We start from the raw sequence: 20,604 nt of genomic DNA on the forward strand, positions 1-20,604 counted from the left end.
TCTTCTCAATCTTGCTGACTGCAGAAGTGAACACAGGCTAATTTCATTGTTGCTATTAGTCTGAATTAAAAGAGGTTAGTGAAAATAATACACATACAAGTCTAAATTAGTAAATCTTGGTACCCAGTTTAGTTTCTGAATTCTCTTGAAAAAAGAGTTAATGAAAATATGAAGATGAGATGGTAGCTTTCATCCACATTCCCTACTTCCAGGTAAGTCAGCAGATCTAGGTTTACCTGCATGTAATTCAAAACCTGCCAAACTTGTGTATTATTTCCACTCCTCAGGAATTCCAGTTGGATCCATTTTACTGGATCCTTGAACTGAAAATTTCACGTAGGGGCTTATCCTCACAACTAAAATAAAGCAGTTTTTTTGAGATTTTTTAAAAAAGTATTACTATTTAGCCTTATGTACAAAAGAGATTTGAGGAACTTTATAAGAACACAAGGGAAAACGTTAAGTAGATAAAAACTGTAGTTAGATGAAGTTAAAAATTTAGTTAGATGAAGAATAACAAGTTAGAATATGGATATGCAGATGACTGAGTTCTACATAATTATTAAAAGTATGCCTAATTTTAATCTGAGATTTCCCACAACTAAAGCAAAAACTGAGGACAATCGATGATTTGCATTGTTCACAAGAAAAAGGCAAACTGATTTCTCAGGTTGAAGTAAAGCTTTTCCTGAAACAGGTTTGAATAAATTTTCTCATTTGGATTCTGAGTGATGTAACGTTTCCTCAATATCCTCACAAAAAGGCAACAGGAGACCTCATTCAGCTGTTTACTGATTTTTAAAAATTAGTATAGGAAAATGATAATCTCTCATTACATGCCTTAAAGTCTTTAACTTTTGAAAATTCAAACTGGAGTAATGAAATGGTAGCTGGCTAAAATTACTGGTGACACCCAACATTACCAGCTGCAACTATCAAGATGAGATCCTAACATCTCCATTGCGGACTTACAGTGGATACTCAGGCCAAGCTGAATTTTCTAGGGGGGAAAAAAAAGAAGGAAAAAGAAAAAAAAAATGGTGGCAAGCACTCCCTCTTCTGTTACTTCTCTATCTTGTATGTATTTTTATTGTTGAAATAATGGCATTGTATTTACAGATCTCTCCTCTAAGACGTGAGTTCCACATCTTTGTCCTCTTTGCAACCAACCCCCAGACCAGTGCCTAGCACACAAAACATACTCAATAGATGTTCACTGAATTGAAAACTGACATAAAGAAAACCTAGATCAGGAAAATAATGAAAGTATTACAGCAGTAAAATAGCTACGACAGTCTACAACTCCTACTGATGGGGAGGAAAGAAATCACCACTGAAAAACAATTCAGAACATGAAACATGTCCCAGAGAACTAAAAGCTTTCAGAGCTCTACTTGATTTTTCTATATAAGTACCTAGTCTTATCGTGGCATTTCATATGCTCCAGAATTGGCCCATTCCACAAAGGCTGGAATATCTGCACTGGCTAAATACAAAGCCACATTAAAAACATAACATTTAAATTATCTGGGCTAGCAGGGCTGTGCATTCAGGAAAGTAAAGTGTTCATATAATTCAAGGTAAATCTCTATGACAACTTCTAAAAATGAACTGGTTTTGAAGAAAATCATTTTATAGTGATTACACATATTGCTGCTCTAGTAAACAGTCTACTAAACACAACTGAAAACTTAATGACTGAGTCATTACAAAGATGATTTATCATAGCTTGTTTTAAAATTTTTCTCAAGAGACCGAGATGCTATACATTCTATTTGTTCTCTCTCTCCCTTCTGAGTGATTCTTCTCTGCTATCATCGACTACATCACAATCCCCATTTTCTAATTTCTGCTACTATCTTTGCTTTTTCTCCTTCCTCCTCCCTCATTTTTTCCCCCATTTCTAACCTTCCTTGCCTTTATTATTAGGGCATCTTCTTTTTCATCACTCTCAATAGCCAGGGAGGGTGTTCTTTTCCTTCTGCTTTCACAAATGATCAGTCACATCCTGTATTCTGCAATCTTCACTGTCTCTTGAGTCTACTCAGCTATTTTTGTCACTGATGACTTTTCTACATTTCAGTTGTTCCAGACACCTGAAGGTGCCTGTGGTTGAAGAGGGGAGCCAGTGCTAGTAAGTCGAAGTATTACTTTATGATTACCCTTCTTACACACACATTCACTCTTCTGTTTGCACTTAATTTTCGAAGTACAGTACAGAAATTTCTATCAATGGCCCAGTTCGTACTTCAGGTCTTCAAGATTCCAGAAAAGAGATAAGTGGCAGACCAAGAAAATAAGTAAAATAAGGGTTTCAGTGGAAACTAAAACTTCTAGACCACTCAGCATGAATGTATATAATATGAATAAGCTATATTCTTTTCAGGCAATAAGAACTTCTTTCTAAAAGAAGGGTAATAAATGTTATCAACTTAGAAAAGCAAAGGTTTTTCTTCCTTTTTTAATGTTTTCACTTTGTCTACAGTCATCACTATAATTTTAGGAAAGCATTTAATAAAAATAAAACCTTTAAGTTATTGTCAACTATTTCTGTGTAATATAAAAGGTTTAAGAATATGTATTCTTGTATGCCTCAAATTATATCTTCACTCTTACTTATATCAAAATAAGCTAATAAACTCTGAAAAACATCCAAATGCTCTTTTTGTATAGAATTTGGCTAAAATAACCCACTATTAAAACCATAGGGTAAGTTGATGAACCAGAGCTAAAAATATACCCTAAGCCCAGGCTCTGAACCTTTTTGCATATTTTAACATTAGGTGTATTTATGGAATTTGAGTCTGTTTCCTGGTTTGGAAGTGTATTTGAGGTAGGGTGAAATGAAGACAGCAAAAGATAACTGTGATTAATGAAAGGAAAACAAACTATCAAAGCAGACAACTCAGCTTATTTCTCCTGTCTCATAATGCATACCATCAGGTTCTTTAATTATAGAAAGACAGCTGGTCTGGGATCAGAGCAAACATCTGATGTAAAAAATTCAGTTTAACCTACAGAACACAATTCCTTTTGCCCAAAAGGCATGGAAACAATTTTTGTTACAAAAAAAATTATGTTTCTGTAATGGGATTTTACCTATAAAGATAGTAAAGGCTCACATTTACTGAGCACAGAGTACGTGTCAGGTAGTTGTTAAGAATTTTGTATGGATTGACATTTAATCCTCCCAACAACCCTATGAGTTAGATATGATTACCATTATCCCTGTTTAATAGACGGGAAATGACCTTGAATGACTTACTCAAGCTCACTTAGGTTCTACAACAGAGATTCAGATACCAGCCATCAGTTAGCATTCTCAAATTCCATGCTAACTGTCTCCCTACTATTTAGAAAGATGACTATGCCCCGTTCAGGTAAAATCCCATCTTCTGTCAGATTTTTCTCTCTTGCAGTCCATTTAAAATATATCCAGAAAGTATCTGATCATCATCATAAGACCCAGTACCTCCAAAGAGAAATTTTGACTTAAAAATTAGAATATTTTCCCTATTACAGTTAGTACTTGTAGTTTTTACTATGTCTAAAAATGAATATATATGTATATATATAAAACATTTGGAACATGTGAAAAAGAATAAAATAAGAGAAAAAAATTTTCATGTTTTAAAAGAACATACCAGTCATTTGGGGTTCCACTGAAAGTATCTTAAAAACAAATAAAATTCTTTCATTTAACAACACTAAAGAATGAGGTATATAAATGTTTTAATCACAGACTTTTACTGTATGCAATTAACTGTATTTCACAACTTGCATCTTACAAAAAAGACAGTACCATTGTGCCTGTAAAAAGTACTGCAATTAAACAGAAAATTACATTACCACATGAAACCACCAAATATCACAACTGTCAGGGTCTACAGTTTTATTTCTTTCTTCAAATGCTATCATGATGTTTTTATGTGATATTCTGTATCCAAGTTATAATTTAAAGTTCATTTATAGTTCAAAAGTCTCCTATAGGTGAATACATACTAAACAAATGGCTAAGAGAAAGCAGGAGACCCTAGAATTTAAGTACTGTGTGGTTTCTAAGTTGGATTTTTAGAAACAACAAAGAACACTTTTATTAGTTGTAAACAAAAATGCAAAATCTGTAGTCATAAAAATATTTTATTGGTAAATTTACATAATAGTAAGTGGGGCTGTAAATGCTTTTTAAATTTTAGGATATTGATAAATGCATAAACTGGCAATTGTTTCTGAAAATAGGGTACTATAATTTTTATAAGAATTGTTATATTTAATAAGAGGCCAATTAAACTGATTAAAGATTAGTTATTTCTCAGTTCTGTGCAACAGTTCCCATTTCTGTATTAATTAGATTCACACTTCTATGACCCTGGATAAGTCTGGGGCAAGGAAACAGTGATAAAACTATTAAGTTAAAGCTTTTCCAAAACTGCAGCTTTTAAAATATGACAGGTTTCTTCTCTTCTGTTTTTGCCAAATGCTTATAATTACTTGAATTTTAATGTTCTATATAATACAGAAAATACCAGTGTTCAATGACAATAGCACTAAATCTGAATTATAAAGCCAAGTAATCAATGTTTTATTGTTTACTAGTCTGCTAGTAAACATTACAATAAATGAATGTTTTGAAAGATAAGGAAAAAATCCCCCCAAAAACAGATAAAACCTAAAACATAATTCAGGAACAATAATTTAGTAAAATGTGTCAAAAACATTGGCAATGGTTCATACAAATTCTTTATTTAATAACAATCTTCCTATTTAACCACACCAAGTACCAGCAGGTGTATTTAAGAGGATAACCATTAAGAAAATTCTGTTGTAGCAACAGTTGATTAAATTGATTTTTGACTTGTATACATATAACTATTTGTTTCACAATTCTCAAATAATACATATTTAGGCAGCTTGCACTATGTTATAAAAATTTAAATTCGTTACATGCCAATAGTAGAGAATTCAAGAATTATGTGTTAGAATTCACTAAACTAAAAGTGAAAATAGACTTACCAATAACACTGCATAATGAGTAATTCAACCACATTTTCATGGCACCTTTAACTGTGGAGACCAAAATGTTAAGTCTGGAAATGTTTGGTAGGCATAGATTGCAATAAAATCTAACAAATTTCTATTTTATGTAAAATGCAAATTATGGATTGTGCGTGAATATGTTTGTCATGAAAATGTGGTACTTCTTGGCGTAATCTGTGTATTTGCATGGTATGACAGAAGTGACTAGGAAATTGGAGAAAATAAACTTTAATGAGATTCTCCGTTCAATGATGAGGCTTCTCCTCTGGGTGAAGATGACCTGGACATTCCCCTCTCTGTGTTATCAGAGCTGGAGCCACTCTGACTGTGTTGATCTGCAGAAGCAGCACTAGATGCGGGCGGTGACTTCGTTTTCTCCTTAAAGTCTGTAATAATGACTGTCAGATCTCCAACGGTAACTTCCAAATGTTGAGCACTACTCCGATCCACATTTTTCAATCTTGGCCTAAACACAAAAGATGATAAAATTTTAAACTAGCTTTTCTCTCTACCAACTTTCTGAGCATGTAATGCATATTAAATTAGGTAAAAATAACAAAACAAATACATCTATCTTTAAAGCTCTATATTCATGTGTAACTAGCCACAAAAATATAATTAAATGTTTGAAATCATTAACATTAATCAAGCCAATCATTCCTGAATCTTCCTCAACATGACAAAAAACTCTGGGAGTAATGTTCTCTTAAATGTGCTTTTATAGCTTTATCATAATTTTGCAGACAGCTTATCAATTTTACTAAAATAAATGTTTTAGAACAGCAGTGACATAGCTGAATCACAGAGGAAGCTGACAACAGCTAAGGTTGAGTTATATGCAGGGCTGTTACTCCACTGATGTGCACTTATGATAAGGGCGTCATGACTGTCTGTTCTGCCTGGACCCATGACCATTCTGATTGGTTAAAGCTCATGCAAATATCTGTTCAGTATTGTGAACATCACTCCTGGCTTTATGAGTGAAAAAGAAACATTTCAAACACAAATGTCTTGTAATCTAGTAAAACAAAAACAAAAAACAGAAAGTGTCCTCACACTTAAACTTGTATTTGTGGCCTCTGTGTTTAATTTCTAATATACCTTCAACTAAGAAAAACACTTTCATGATATAGTAAAAGAGATGAAATCTTTTATTTCTACTTTATATACTTTATATATTGATGTTAAAAGACAATATTAAATGGTTAATTTTATTACTTCAAAAGTGCCATTAAAACACTCTAAATTTACCTGGTTTTCTTATGACTGTTCTTTTTGCTAGTTGTTTCCTTTTCACTTTTTTCTTTTTCTACTTTATCTTTTTTCTCTTTCTTTGACTGTGTAGGGGGCACAAACTGCTGAGTAACCTGCTGTGCAACCAACTGGGAGACAGGCCGAGGTTTCCTGTGTGCATGTTAAAAAGAAAGTTTTTTTTATTACTATAATTTAAGAATGTATTTTTTATGAGAGAATAGCTCAAATTATGAGAATAGATATATGATTTCACATATAAAAATTTCTCATATGTAAGGTAATTCAGATGTGCAATTTAACAGATATATATACACACACATACATTACTGTCTCTCCTATCCAACAAAAATAGAACTATAATAACAGTTAAAAGTTATAGCCCAAGATATATAGTCAAACCATTAAAATGTAACTGTTACATAAATCGACACGAAAATTATTAAAAATGTATATCAAACTGTGCTTATGGGGAAGCACACATAAATTTTTAAAATTAAACTTGAAAGTTCACACTGAAATAAAATCTAAATTTATCCCTCTTCTCTCAGAGAAGGAAATACCTCACCATCTGTTACAATGGCTATTCTTTTCTTTAAAATCTTTCATTTATTCACTGAATAAATATTTGAGTGTCAAAATTTCTCACTTCTTACTGCTCAAATCTTTGAGGTTCCTTATGTATCCAGCCACAATTTCACTGTGGTTTTTTGACCTTGGAGATCTGTCCAGTGCTTTGAGACTTGCCTAACTTACTCACTTACTCATTAAAAAAAAATTTATTGAGAACCTACTGCAGAAACTGTACCGAGATAGATGAAATGTTGCCTGACTACAATCTTTGGTACCAGTTGTCACTTTTGGTACAAGTTGTCACTCTATTAGCCCAGGGTCAAGGATGCCTCCAGCTTTACGGTAGAACGTGGGCAGCTGAGGTCAAGATTCAAAGTAAATGGTCTCTAAGTTCTTAAAATGAGAGAGAAAAAGACAATTGAGGAGGGAAAAAAGGTGGGAAGGAAAAAGCAAAGAAGAATAAGATAAAAATACATTAAAAAAATACATTTTAACAGATGGTCTATAAACAACAGTAATCTATTGCCTGGAAAATCCTGACCCTATTCTGGTCAGTAGAGTTATTAAAAAATCTTTTCCTTTGTTTCTCTAAAGCAAGACAAAATAGAAACCAAAGAGAAAATACTGCATAATCTAGGATTCAAAGCTGCAAGGAGGAATCCTTTGAAGGAGGAAATAGGAAACGCAGTATATAAAACATCTTAATAGATGGGTAATGAATTTTGTTTAGAACCTACAGAGTCTGAAGTACAGGAAGGATATCCAGGAAAGATGTCCAATACACAATTTAAAAAGCAGGACTGACACAGATACCAGGGTCAATGATGTAAATTAAGAGTTATACAAATGAAAATGATATTGAAAGCATGGTAATTAATGGCTGAGCTTGTTAAGGAAATGAACTTTAAAAAAAAAAAGGACTAAAGTAGTGATTCTCAAATTTAAGGTACATCAGGATTACTGGGAAGTCTTGTTTAGCTTGCTTAGCTCCGCTCCCAGGGTTCTTATTTAGTAGGCTTCGGGGTGGAGCCTAAAATTTGCATTTCTAAATAGCTTCCAAGTTAAGGGGAAGCCTCTGGTCCAGCCACCACACTGAGCAGAGAAGCTTGAAGAAGTGCAATATATTGATACTACTGCAGCATAAAGTTTGAGATGGAGAGCAAGGAGTGGCAGAGAAAAAAAAAAAAGCTGGACAGATAGGAAGGAACCCGACAATGAAAAGCGAAGGAGTCTGATTTACCTTTAAAAGACAGCAGATCACTGAAGAAATTCAGACTTCAATTTTACAAAGATTACTGGCAGCAATCTGGAGGGGAAAGGTACTACAGAGGCAGGGAAAGCTACTTTAATAGACCAGGTAAAAATAAAAAGGGCTTGAACTAAAAGGAAGCGGCAGTGGGCTTATTTAGAGACAGGCTGAAGCAGCAGAATCAAGGGGACGTGGTGACGAATTAAACGTGCCTTTCTCACTTCTCAACCAAAAAATATTCCTTTAGCAAAACATACAGAAATTCTTGTTTGTCCTCATGTAACCAACGTTCTGTGGATGAAATCAAACAAAAAATAAAGTCTTACATGTTGATAAATGCTATGGAAAAAAAATAAAGTAAGGAACACAGGGAGTGTTAAGGAAGGAGTTACTGTCTGTTTCCTCATCTAGGATATACACTCCACAAGGAAAGGGATGGTTTCAGGTTTATACATCACTGGATAACTAGTACCTAGCACAGTACTGAAAAAATACTAGATATTTAATATTTGTTGAAAAATGAATGAATGATAAAATCAGGCTTAATGAGGAACGAAGATGTTTTAAAAGACAAGGAATACTGTCTCGATGCTTACTCACGGGCCAGGATCAACCACTCACTACACAGACGTAAACAAGTAGTGAAAAGTAAGAGCAGCAAGAATTAATTCCTCTTTTAATTATGCCGGAATATGGAAAGAGAAAGAAAGTACAAAGGTGTGACAGGTTGTGAAAAGGTTTGGTTAGACTAGTGCCTGGTGAACAGTGAGTCACCTAAAATTAAGAGTCACTCCAAGCTATACAATGGAATTGAGGGGTAGTCATCATTTGTCTCCTAAGGTATTATGGGTCTCTGAATCTCTTCCTGCCATAACAAATGAAAGTCTGACAACATCCTTTATTATAGTTTGTACTGTCGCTCCCTTCGTCCCAAAATTTAATGCAAAATGAATTTATAAAAATGTTAAACTAAATTACAAGAAAATTGCGAACATTAAAATAAATTTACATTCTAGAGTAGAAATCCTGAAGTTCTTAGCAATCAATAAATTGACATTATTGAGAGGCCATTATCACTAACTTAAGATATATAATAATTTATATTCTCTTTATTTAGTGCTGCCTTTTTTAAGTAAAATTGAATATTCTTCTAGGTTTTTCTGGATTCATTAATAACCTCAGTACTCAGTGCTGTTTTTCCCATAAGATGTAACTGTCTCAATCATGGATTCTCTGATCATGAAGCTTTTCAGAAAGGAATATAACGATTGTGCTGTGGTTAGGTACAGAATATTTTTATAACATTATCAATCACTCCCCCACCCCTCCAGCATTTGTCTCCAAGTTGGTGTCCATCAATTATGTGACACAGTTCCTCAATCACTCCTACTTTTATGTGAGAGAAGGGATAATCCTAATTCCCCAGCTTCATGGATCTTACAACTGCTGCCAAGTCTTTTTCATATATAACAGGTTTTCTCTCTCCAGAATCTTCCTAGAATCATTTTCCCTTTTCATATGGCCCATAAATCTGAAAATGAGGGAACGCCCTGGTGGTGCAGTGGTTAAGAATCCACCTGCCAATGCAGGGGACATGGGTTCAATCCCTGGCCCGGGGAAGATCCTACATGCTACGGAGCAACTAAGCCTGTGCACCACAACTACTGAGTCTGTGCTCTAGAGGCCACGAGCCACAACTACTGAGCCCGTGTGCCACAACTACTGAAGCCCACGCAGAGCTGGGCTGTGCTTTGCAACAAGAGAAGCCACTGCAATGAGAAGCCCGTGCACCGCAGCGAAGAGCAGCCCCCGCTCACCGCAACTAGAGGAAGCCTGTGTGTAGCAACGAAGACCCGATGCAGCCAAAAATTTAAAAAAAAAAAAAAATCTGAAAATGAAAGCATATCAGTACAGCACGATTTGCTCCATGAAACCATGAGGAGAGTTAAATAAACTAACATTTTTTAAAGATTGATTGATTTAGTTATTTTTGGCTGCGTTGGGTCTTCGTTGCTACATGGGGGCTTTCTCTAGGTGCAGCGAGTGGGGGCTACTCTTCATTGCAGTGCGCAGCGCAGGCTTCTCATTGTGGTGGCTTCTCGTTGTAGAGCGCCGGCTCTAGGCGCACGGGCTTCAGCAGTTGCAGCACGTAGGCTCAGTAGTTGTGGCATGTGGGCCCTAGAGCACAGGCTCAGTAGTTGTGGCGCACGGCCTTAGTTGCTCCACAGCGTGTGGGTTCTTCCCGGACCAGGGCTCGAACCCGTGTCCCCTGCACTGGCAGGCAGAGTCTTAACCACTGTCCCACCTGGGAAGTCCCTAAATTAACATTTTAAAACAAGTTATGAATCTAGAATTCTTCTAAGTGTTATATTCTCAGTGGTAAGAACAAAATACTCAGTAAATGTAAAAACCGATAAAGAAAGAACAATTAGCTGACCTGGTCAGGTGAGAGACTGCAGTGAGGAGACAAATTAGAAGACCACCACTTCATACTAGAAACGATGGTGCTGGTCATGCTGGGTTTGTGGATTTTATAAAATTTAAGCAAAGGTGTCCCTGGGGCAAGTGGAAATGTGAGACTAGTGTTCTGATAAGCAACCAGTAATTTCTGTACGTGGCATTGTTTGTGGTTGATTTTGTTAGTTTTCAATCACCAACAAATTTTCTATAGTGGTTCTCTTCTGCCTCAAGAAAAATATTATTTTTGTTTTTCAGTAGTAGTTATGTCTTTCTCTCTCTTTTTATCCTAACTTTTCCTAAATGTGTAGTAATTCATTCTTTTTTCACTTAAGATAATGACTTTGCTCCTCTCTTTTAGGATTATTTGATCTGGTTCAACTTTGGGAGAAAAGAAGCACAAAATATGTGTTTCCATGTAGCTTAACTATTGAAATAAAGTTCTCTGCTGCTCTCTAACGGCCTGAATGAGTTTTAAAGATTCTTCAACGAAGGCAGGAGGAACACAGCTTATGATGATCTTTGTACCCTATCATAAAGTGACTCAACTTCACCATGCTCTATTAAAAAGAAAGCCCTCCTAGCTCTAGGGATCTTAAAAAAGTTTAACTATGATCCTTTTTCTACTTAGTGAGAAAAATCTAGAGGATAGTAGGGAATTTTAGAGGTGGGAGATAGTTAACTTAGGATATAAGGGGCAGGGTATTATTTACAAGGTGTGCCTTTTTTATGTTCAGCGATTTGTCATTCATGATTTTGACAGTACACCTACAATGCTAAAGGTTCTGTGATAAGGAGGACAAAAAGGTCATCCAGTGCTATCCAGACATATCCCAACTGCACTCTATTGTCATCTACTTGTTCACATACGTCATTATTAGCTGTAACTTGTAAAATATGATGTTCCAAAATGTTGAGATCCCTATGTGTCCCTATGTATCCTTCATAAATAGCTCGAACAGACTGTCTGTGTAAAGTTTGGCAGGTCTGTTGACTTACTGTGACATGAAAAAAGGGGGGGAACATTTCAACAACCGTTTACGGATAACTATTATTCATCAGATATAGTTTCTAACTATGTGTCTGCCCTCCACCCCACAACAAAAATCCTGTATGCTAAATACTATAAGAAAAATGTTTTAAGCTTGATTAACCTCATCACAACAATTTAGCTTTGTCAAGTTGGACAGGCAAAACAAATACGATATAAAACCATTGTTGATTCTTTTCTAAAGGAGGCAGCATTATTCATAGCTCAGAAAGAGGCAATCTGCTTCCCAACACTAAAATATATATAGTAAATTGAAGCAGTGTAAATCTCAATGAGTTAAAAGGCTGAACTTAACCCAAACCTGTTGTGAGTCTGCTAATACACTGCTAACAAAAGTCCAAAAATCTAACCAAGGAAGATTTTTATAAGCCCCCTGTTTGACAAATGTATTACACACTTAACACGTGTCAGGCACTATCTAAGGTGCCGGAGACTCACCATGAACAAAACAGACACAGTCCTCGCCCTCACAGTTTGTTTAGTGCATGGGATAGAAGCCACACAAAAGGAAACTAACTAAATAAAAGTAAATTTTGTCAGAAGCCCTAAGAAGGAAAAAACGGTGTGCTGTGATTTTAAAAATTAGAGGACTTACTACAGGGTGGAAAGCACTTTAGTTCATGTTTAGTTCATCACCATGGGCTGCCACCCCCCTTTTTAAGTCATTTTATGAATAATTTACAGAAATAAGAAACAAAGGAACAATTAATATTAAAAATTTTAATAAGACTTTAGAGTGTAGTTAAACCCAATTTTTTATTCCATTTGAAGGTATATAGGCCTGATATAGATTAATGTAACTAATTCCCCATCAGCTGTTAGGCCTAATCCTAGGAACATATCTAATCTTGTAAACAGTGAGTGATTCCTGATTTCAAATACATCTCTAATAGACTTTGGCTTATCTTTACTTCCACTTCTTGCACTTGCATCGTCAAAACACTTTACTTTGAAAACCCTGATGGCTCACAATTTTTTGAAAAGGGGACAGCCATTCCTTGTTCCAAAATTATCAAACACTGCCATTTCTAGACTAGGTATACATCCCTACCCTTCAGCATCTGTCCACTTATGAATTGTATCAAATAAATTTTGATGCCAAATATCAGTGAAGATGAAAGAAATCCATCACTTGTCCTAATCCTAGGATAAAACAAAGATGGTTCAGGTTCACGGTCACAAAATACTGCATGATAAAGTCCTTTCTGTTGAATGACTGTTCACCTCATGAGAAACCATACTCCCTTCTTAAGTCCTTAAAGATACATTGATCACATAACGATTCTTGACTTTGCGGAAAAACTCGTGCAGGATATTCTCATTTGAAGGCTCAGAGAGCTCTAGCACCATGCAGCCTACAAAGCGTTAACAAGCATGAAGGGCTGTAAGTTACTCAGCGTGAATTCCCTGGATTTCTCCCCAGGCCCTGGGAAGTGCTTTCTATGGACTGGCCTGCTCAATGTATCTTCCCTTCCCAGGATTTCTGAGGTAGATCTTATCTGATAGATCCGTTTTTGAGATTTTGTGATGAATCATCAGAAGGAAAGGAAGTTAGGAAGAAACGGCTGAAACAGGGTTTGCTTTGTTGTGGGGCCTGAAGAGGTGTGAGGAGTGTGACTTGGGGGCCAAAATCCTCTGGGAGGGCAGAGGTGGAAGAGGGAAAATGATGGCCAAAACATGTTGCTGCTGCTACGTGACTTTTTTCAACGGCTTCGAGAAATACAAATAAAGGATCTGCTACTTTATTTTGAAATGGTAAAAAAAAAAAAAAAAAAAAGAGTGAATTAATCTACAAAATAAATTAATGAGCTTTAGTGGTCGTCTTTCTTCTGTGCACGTTAATATTTGGTGCATAGGACACTTTTATTTGACGGGTTATTTAATATTTTAAAAAGAAATGTGCATCACATATCTGTGGAACCCCTGCAGCAGCTCTGCAAACTCGTGGTCTTCTACACTCTTCTGCAATGCTGTTGATCTTTTTATGGCTGTGTTCTATTTCCCTAACTGGACTCTAACCCCTGCGTGGGAAAAGATCACATCTTGCCTGTTTCTGTACCCCCAACACCTAGTACAGTAGATCTTACGTGTATTAGATACTCAATAAATGTCTCTTAATATTAACAATTATAAATACCACTTAAATATGATGCATAAATACAACTATAAATCAATTGTGTAAAACACTGATTTAACTAGGCGCCAACTTTCAAGGATTCACTGTCTTGAAGAATTTGCTGATGTCATTTTGCTTTTGAGCCATTTACTTCCTTTTTCATGAAAATGGAATGAAGGGCTTAAGGTACGACTGCTTTCCATAAAAACTGATTACTGAATCAAAGGATAATAGAGGCCTTTCTAAGTGGTTTTCCCCACCTCCAAACAATGAAATAATCTACTCTGATAAAACCAGCACTATGTGACTTACCAGCAAAACTCAAATGTTACCTACACTGATGATACTCAAATGCTTTCTGTTATTGTTTCTGCAGTAGAATCACCATGCAAATAAAATCTTACAAGGAATCTCAGTGTATAAAACTGAAAACAAACTAACTTCTATTGAAGCTGATGTGGAGACATCCGCTTCAGCCCCCATCCGCTCAGTGCTCATCCTTGCATCTCCCAGTTAGCCCTGAGGTGTGGCTCTGAGAAAAACAATTCAAAATCTGCTGATCCAAGGTATTTACACTAAACTAATGAAATTTACACCTCAGGTTCAATGCACTCTTTCTGGTCACTTGCCTTAGTTTGCTTATAGAATGCAGTAAATAGTATCCTTCAACAGTTTAAGAATCTATGTTGAGTATTTTGAAGAGTTCTTACTCCAAGGTCTACATACATTAAATTTTCAACATCAAACACTTCTGCAGACGCCCAGGACAAAATTTTCCCTAAACTCCTGGGAGGTGGTGGCAGGAGAGACTTGATTCCTTGGCAGATACAGAGATACTTTCTGGTAAGTACAGACAAAATAGATGACTACATCAGCTTTATACAAACTAGGTTAGAGTGCTCAGCAATTAAGTCTCTGAAAAATCCCTCAAATCATTAAACAACATCACAGTCCACTTCATTTGAAAGACTAAGGACATGCTCCAGAGCTACAAACAGGTCATACTCAACTTTTCCTTCCCCTTAGCCAAAGAAAAATCAAGTCCTTTCACTTCTTCTTCCATATGACTGGAACAGTTCCCCTCATCATTCCCAGGAGCACTGCTCTCGCCTAACCCGACAGCCACCTCTGCGCTACCTCACTTGCCTCCTTCCCTCCAATCCAGGGTTACTCTTCCTTACAATCATTTATTTAACAAACATTTACTAAGCACTTACTATGTTCAAACCACTGTTCTAAGCACTGAGGAGAGAGTACTGAACAAAACTTTTATTGTGCTCTGTTTATTTATTATGGGGTGACCTTGATTCTTATTTCAGAGAAAATAGAAGCTATTCAATTAACATTTCTACAAGCTGCCATCCGTGCCCATATACTCTAACTTCCCTCTCCGTATTCCTATTTAAGGCCATGACTCTATCTGCCAACTGGATCCCTTCTCCAGGACACCACTCCTGCTACTGACCTCTTGCTCTCCTGCTCCAACCATATTTCCTTCTCTAAGTTATTCCTGTCAGCATACAAACACATTATGATAGTTCTTACCTTAAAAAGAAAAAAAAAGAGGGCTTCCCTCGTGGCGCAGTGGTTGAGAGTCCGCCTGCCAATGCAGGGGACACAGGTTCGTGCCCCGGTCCGGGAAGATCCCACATGCCGCGGAGCTGCTGGGCCCGTGAGCCATGGCCGCTGAGCCTGCGCGTCCGGAGCCTGTGCTCCGCAATGGGAGAGGCCACAACAGTAAGAGGCCCGCGTACCACAAAAAAAAAAAAAAAAAAAAAAGAAAAAAAAAGAAAACCCATCTCTACTTCCACATCCCCTTCTAGCCACTGCCCCATTTCTTTGTTCTCTTTTCCACAATAAGCATCAAGTGATTTGTCTATACTTACTTTCCTCCCTTCTTTCATGGGCTCACCTCAATCAGGTTTTTGCCCTGACTGGACATTCTACCAAAAGTATTTCTTTCAAGGTCATCAACAATCACTTTACCATATCCATTAGTCAACTGTAACTCACATCTCGCTCGGTCTTTTCAAGCCATATTTTACAGAGTTTATCATGCTTTCCCTCCTGCAAAACTATCTTCACAAGCCTCTAGAACACCACACTCTTTCGTTTTTCTCCTGCCTCACCAGCTTTCTTTTTTTTTTTTTTTTAATTTATTTTTGGCCGCGTTGGGTCTGCATTGCTGTGTGCAGGCTTTCTCTAGTTGCGGTGAGCGGGGGTTACTCTTCGTTGCAGTACGTAGGCTTCTCATTGTGGTGGCTTCTCTTGTTGCGGAGCACCGGCTCTAGGCACATGGGCTTCAGTAGTTACAGCATGCGGGCTCAGTAGTTATGGCACACAGGCTTCAGTAGTTGTGGCTAGCAGGTTCTAGAGCACAGGCTCAATAGTTGTGGCTCATGAGCTTAGTTGCTCTGTGGCATGTGGGATCTTCCCGGGCCAAGGATCAAACCCATGTCCCCTGCACTGGCAGGTGGATTCTTAACCACTGCGTCACCAGCGAAGTCCCACCTGCTATTCTTTTACAGTCTTATTTACTGGTTCCTTCCTCTCCTTCCCAATTTCTAAACTTTGGAGGGGCCAGGACTTAATCTTCAGGTATCTCTTTTATCTACACTAACCCTCTAGGATGGGCTACTCAAAGTATGGTCCATCAGTCCAACTCCCAGGTATCAGTACCTGGGAGCCTCATAGAAATAAAAATTCTCAGAACTTGCCCCAACTACGGGTATTTTTACGCAAGCAAAAGCTTGAGAAATGGCTGTGCTAGGTGATCTCATTCAATCCTTGGCTTTAAATACCATCTGTACAATGGTTCTCAGCCCTGGCTCCACGTTAGAATTAACCTGCGTTGCTTTTTAAAAATAATTACACCTAGGGGGCTTCCCTGGTGGCGCAGTGGTTGAGAGTCCGCCTGCCGATGCAGGGGACACGGGTTCGTGCCCTGGTCCAGGAAGATCCCACATGCCGCAGAGTGGCTGGGCCCGTGAGCCATGGCCGCTGAGCCTGCGCGTCCGGAGGCTGTGCTCCGCAACGGGAGAGGCCACAACAGTGAGAGGCCCGCGTACCGCAAAAAAAAAAAAAATTAATAATTACACCTAGGAAAAAAGAACTTAAATTTTGCTAAATCTTATAAACTAGATACTTAAACTGAAATTAATAAACTGAACATTAATTTTAATAATGAAAATAGTGTCTGAATAATCTTTTCTGGGCATAAAAGTTTTCCTCAAGGACATACATACACTCACACACACACACACACAAAACCCCTCATGTTGAAACATATGAAAAAATGTGATCCATACGACCCAGCTATTCCACTCTAAGGTATTTATCCAGAGAAGGAAATACATGACTACACAAAGACTTGTACACAAATGTTCACAGCAGCTTTATCTGTAGTGGCCCCAAACTGAAAACAACCCAAATGTTCATCAACAGCTGAATAAAGAAAGAAGTTCATACAATGGAATACTACTCAGCAACAGAAAGGAATCAAGTACTGATACATGCAACAACATAGACGAGTATCAAAACAATTATGCTTAAAGAAGCCACATAGAAGAGTACACACTGTAAGATTTCATTTATAGAATTCTAGAAAATGCAAACTAATCTACACAGAAAGCAGATCAGTAGTTGCCTAGTGACTGAAGATGGGAGGGAGGGAGGGATAGTAGGGAAGAACTGAAAAGGGGTACAGAGAAACTTCTGGTGATGATGGGTATGTTCAATACCTTAATTGTGGTGATGGTTTCACAGATGTATTCATTTGTCAAAACTTATCAAATTGTACACTTTGTGCGTAGTGTATCGTATGTCAATAATACCTCAATAAAAGCTGTTTAAAAAAATGTTTAACCTAACCACTAATCAAATTAAAACAGAAATACCTGAGCCCCACTCCCAGGTTAAACAAGAATATACAGGGGTGGGACCAGGCTCAGAAATTTTTTGAAAATTCCCAAGCTGATTATAAAGTGTAACCAAGGTTGAAAATTACTGATCTATACGATACTCCAAAATTTGCATCACCAGCCCCAGCGTCTCCCCCGAAACTCCAGACTTATATAACCAACTGCCTACTTACATCTTCATCTGGATATTCAGTAGCAACTCAAAATAGCTTATAATTTTGATTGCTCCCTCCTCCCATTCTTCCATTCTTTGACAGTCTTCCTATCTTAATAAATAGCACTCCATTTTTTCAGTTGCTTTGACCAAACACTTAAGACACAATATTTCATTCCCCACTTTCTCTCACACCCACATCTAATTCACCAGCAATTTCTGTCCACTCTATCTTCAAAATACGTCTAGGATTGGATGATTTCACACTACTCCCACTGATAACCACCCTTGCAATAGTTATGAAGATAACTAATGTCCCTGACTCCTCAACTGTTTTGCTACAGACTATTCTCCCACAAAGCAGCCAGTTGATCCTTCTAGATATAAATCAAATTATACCACTCCTCTGCTAAAACAATTAAATGGGTTCCTCCTCCCCACCCAAACCCCTTCCCTAGTTATACTCTGGCAACCAGAGTATATGGCAACTGAGAAGAAAATCCAAAATTCTTGCTCTAGACTGCAGCCCCACATGATTGAGTCCCTCTTCCTACCTCATCTCCTATACTCCCCTCTCTGGAACCCTCTGTTCCTGCAGTCTTAGTTGGCTAGGGCTGCATAACAAGATACTGTAGAGTGGGTGGCTGAAAGAACAGAAATTTATTTTCTCACAGTTCTGAAGAGTAGAAAGTCCAACATCAAGGTATGTCAGTGTTCAGCTTCTGGTGAGTGCTCTCCTTCTGGCTTGCAGAAGGCCTCCTTACTGTTCCTCACATGGCAGGCAGAGGGAGAGAGATCTTTTTCCTCTTCTTAAAAGGCCACCAATCTTATCCCATTAGGACCTTATCCTTATGACCTCATTTAACCTGCATTGCCTCCTAAAAGTCCTATCTCTAAATACAGTCACACTGGGGATTAAGGCTTCAATATACAATGGGAGGTGGTGGGGGGGCAGTGTGTGTGTGTGTGTGTGTGTGTGTGTGTGTGTGCGTGCGTGCGTGCGTGCGTGCGCGCGCAATGTAGTCCACAGCACCCAACCTCACTGGCCTGTGCCTGCCTGGGCGTTTCCCCTGTGATCTCCTCTGCCTACTCACTCCCTCGCTTCTTCCACGTCTCTGTACACCTGCCAACAGTTAGGGAAGTCCCTCCTAACCTGACATAAAATAGCACTCTCCTCTCCAACTCTACTCCCCTTCTCTGCCTATTCCTGTCTCCCTCATTATGCTTTATTTTCTTCAAAGCATTTGTTTTTACTTACCAAATTACGCATTATTAGTTTATTGCCTGTCTTCCTTACCAAAAAAGAATACAGCTGCCTTCCACCCCCATAAGTGTAAACAGGCACCTTTTTCCTGTTTTATTTTGTTCAACGCTGTTTGCCCTCTTCCTGTGGCATAAAAACAAAACACATCCTAATGTGCTTTTAATGGATGGGTGAATATGAAACGCTCCTACTCAAAAATTTCCAGGGACCTTAGGTGATCCTACAGCAGTTTCCCAACCCTGGCTGCACATCAGCATCACAGGAAGTCTTTTAAAAAGTACAATACTTGGGCCCCACCCAGACCAACTGAATAAAATTCTCCAGGAGTATTTACCTGGAGATAAAAATACTTGAAAACTCTCCAGGTATTTTTCAAAGCTCCTCAATTGCTCTTGTGCAGCTACTGGCCTACAGAATAAGATCCAAGTGCTAGCTAAACTGTCAGATTTCTCCAAGTCAGACCCTAGGACCTGTCAAGTGAAGCAAATTACTGCATTTCACCTTGTAATACTTTCCTAATGTACCTAATGTACTTTCCTAATGTACTTTCCTAATGTACCCTAATGTAATACTTTCCTAATGTACCTAATGATCCCATCTCTTCCAAATCGCATTCTTTATCTACTCTAGCCTATATTCATCTCTCCCCTCTCTGAAACCCTACAGCACATGTGGACTGTTTCTGATAACCATAGTAAATACATATATACCATGAAGTATAGCTTAGTCCCATTTTAAACTACTTATATGTATATTTTTAATCCCCCACATATGCTACGCACATACTGGACACAATAAATACATGTTGAATAAAGAAAGTTTGTTCCTAAAATTATTTCCCTTTTCAATTTGTACTAAACCTGAGAAAGGGTGCATGCTTGAATCTTTCCATTAAGAGCCACTTAAATCAGTGGTCCCAAACCCTGACGACCTGAGGAGCTTTTAAGAAACTATATCCTTGGGCTTCCCTGGTGGCGCAGTGGTTGAGAGTCCGCCTGCCGATGCAGGGGACACGGGTTTGTGCCCCGGTCCGGGAGGATCCCACATGCCGCAGAGCGGCTGGGCCCGTGGGCCATGGCCGCTGAGCCTGCGCGTCCGGAGCCTGTGCTCCGCGGCGGGAGAGGCTGCAGCAGTGAGAGGCCCACATACCGCAAAAAAAAAAAAAAAAGAAAAAAAGAAAAAAGAAACTATATCCTTGTCTGGACCCCACCTTTAGGAGTTGTGATTTATTTAGCCTGGGATAGAGCCCAGCTATCCTTTTGTATTGATAGCTTGGTTTTTCAGTTTCTAAGGCGTTTCCAATGTGCAGGACAGCTGAGAACCAATGACTGAAACGCATCAAATTCGGAAGCTCTACCTTTTCTAAATATAGGGATTTGGCAGCATTAAAAAGATGTTAAGTTACAGTCTGCAGAAAACAGCACTCATATTTTCCAAGCCTTTCTTTTATGATATTGATGAACTCATACTGTACTTACTGATCAAAATGTCTATTTTAAGCTAAAACAAGTCTTATCCAGAGATTAATTTTC

At 37.9% G+C, this 20,604-nt stretch overlaps 1 protein-coding gene across 2 annotated transcripts in view; it reads right to left on the reverse strand.

Annotated features, from left to right (window-relative positions):
- YAF2 (YY1 associated factor 2) overlaps window positions 1–20,604 on the reverse strand; it is a gene marked incomplete at its 3' end in the record, with an annotated part of 72,511 nt that overhangs the window by 3,178 nt on the left and 48,729 nt on the right. Inside the window, exons 3-4 of one of the 2 annotated variants that reach the window (XR_014297448.1) lie at window positions 6,289–6,441; window positions 5,014–5,503 (exon numbers count right to left, since the gene is read on the reverse strand). Coding sequence is in view for 1 of the 2 variants with exons in the window: in XM_082666228.1 (XP_082522354.1) it covers window positions 5,266–5,503; window positions 6,289–6,441 (391 nt within the window). Of the gene's footprint in view, window positions 1–3,782; window positions 5,504–6,288; window positions 6,442–20,604 lie in introns of those variants that run through there. The other variant, XM_082666228.1, reaches the window with a different exon arrangement.

Source organism: Grampus griseus, assembly GCF_964374135.1.
Source record: "Grampus griseus genome assembly, chromosome: 11".
NCBI lineage: Eukaryota > Metazoa > Chordata > Mammalia > Artiodactyla > Delphinidae > Grampus > Grampus griseus.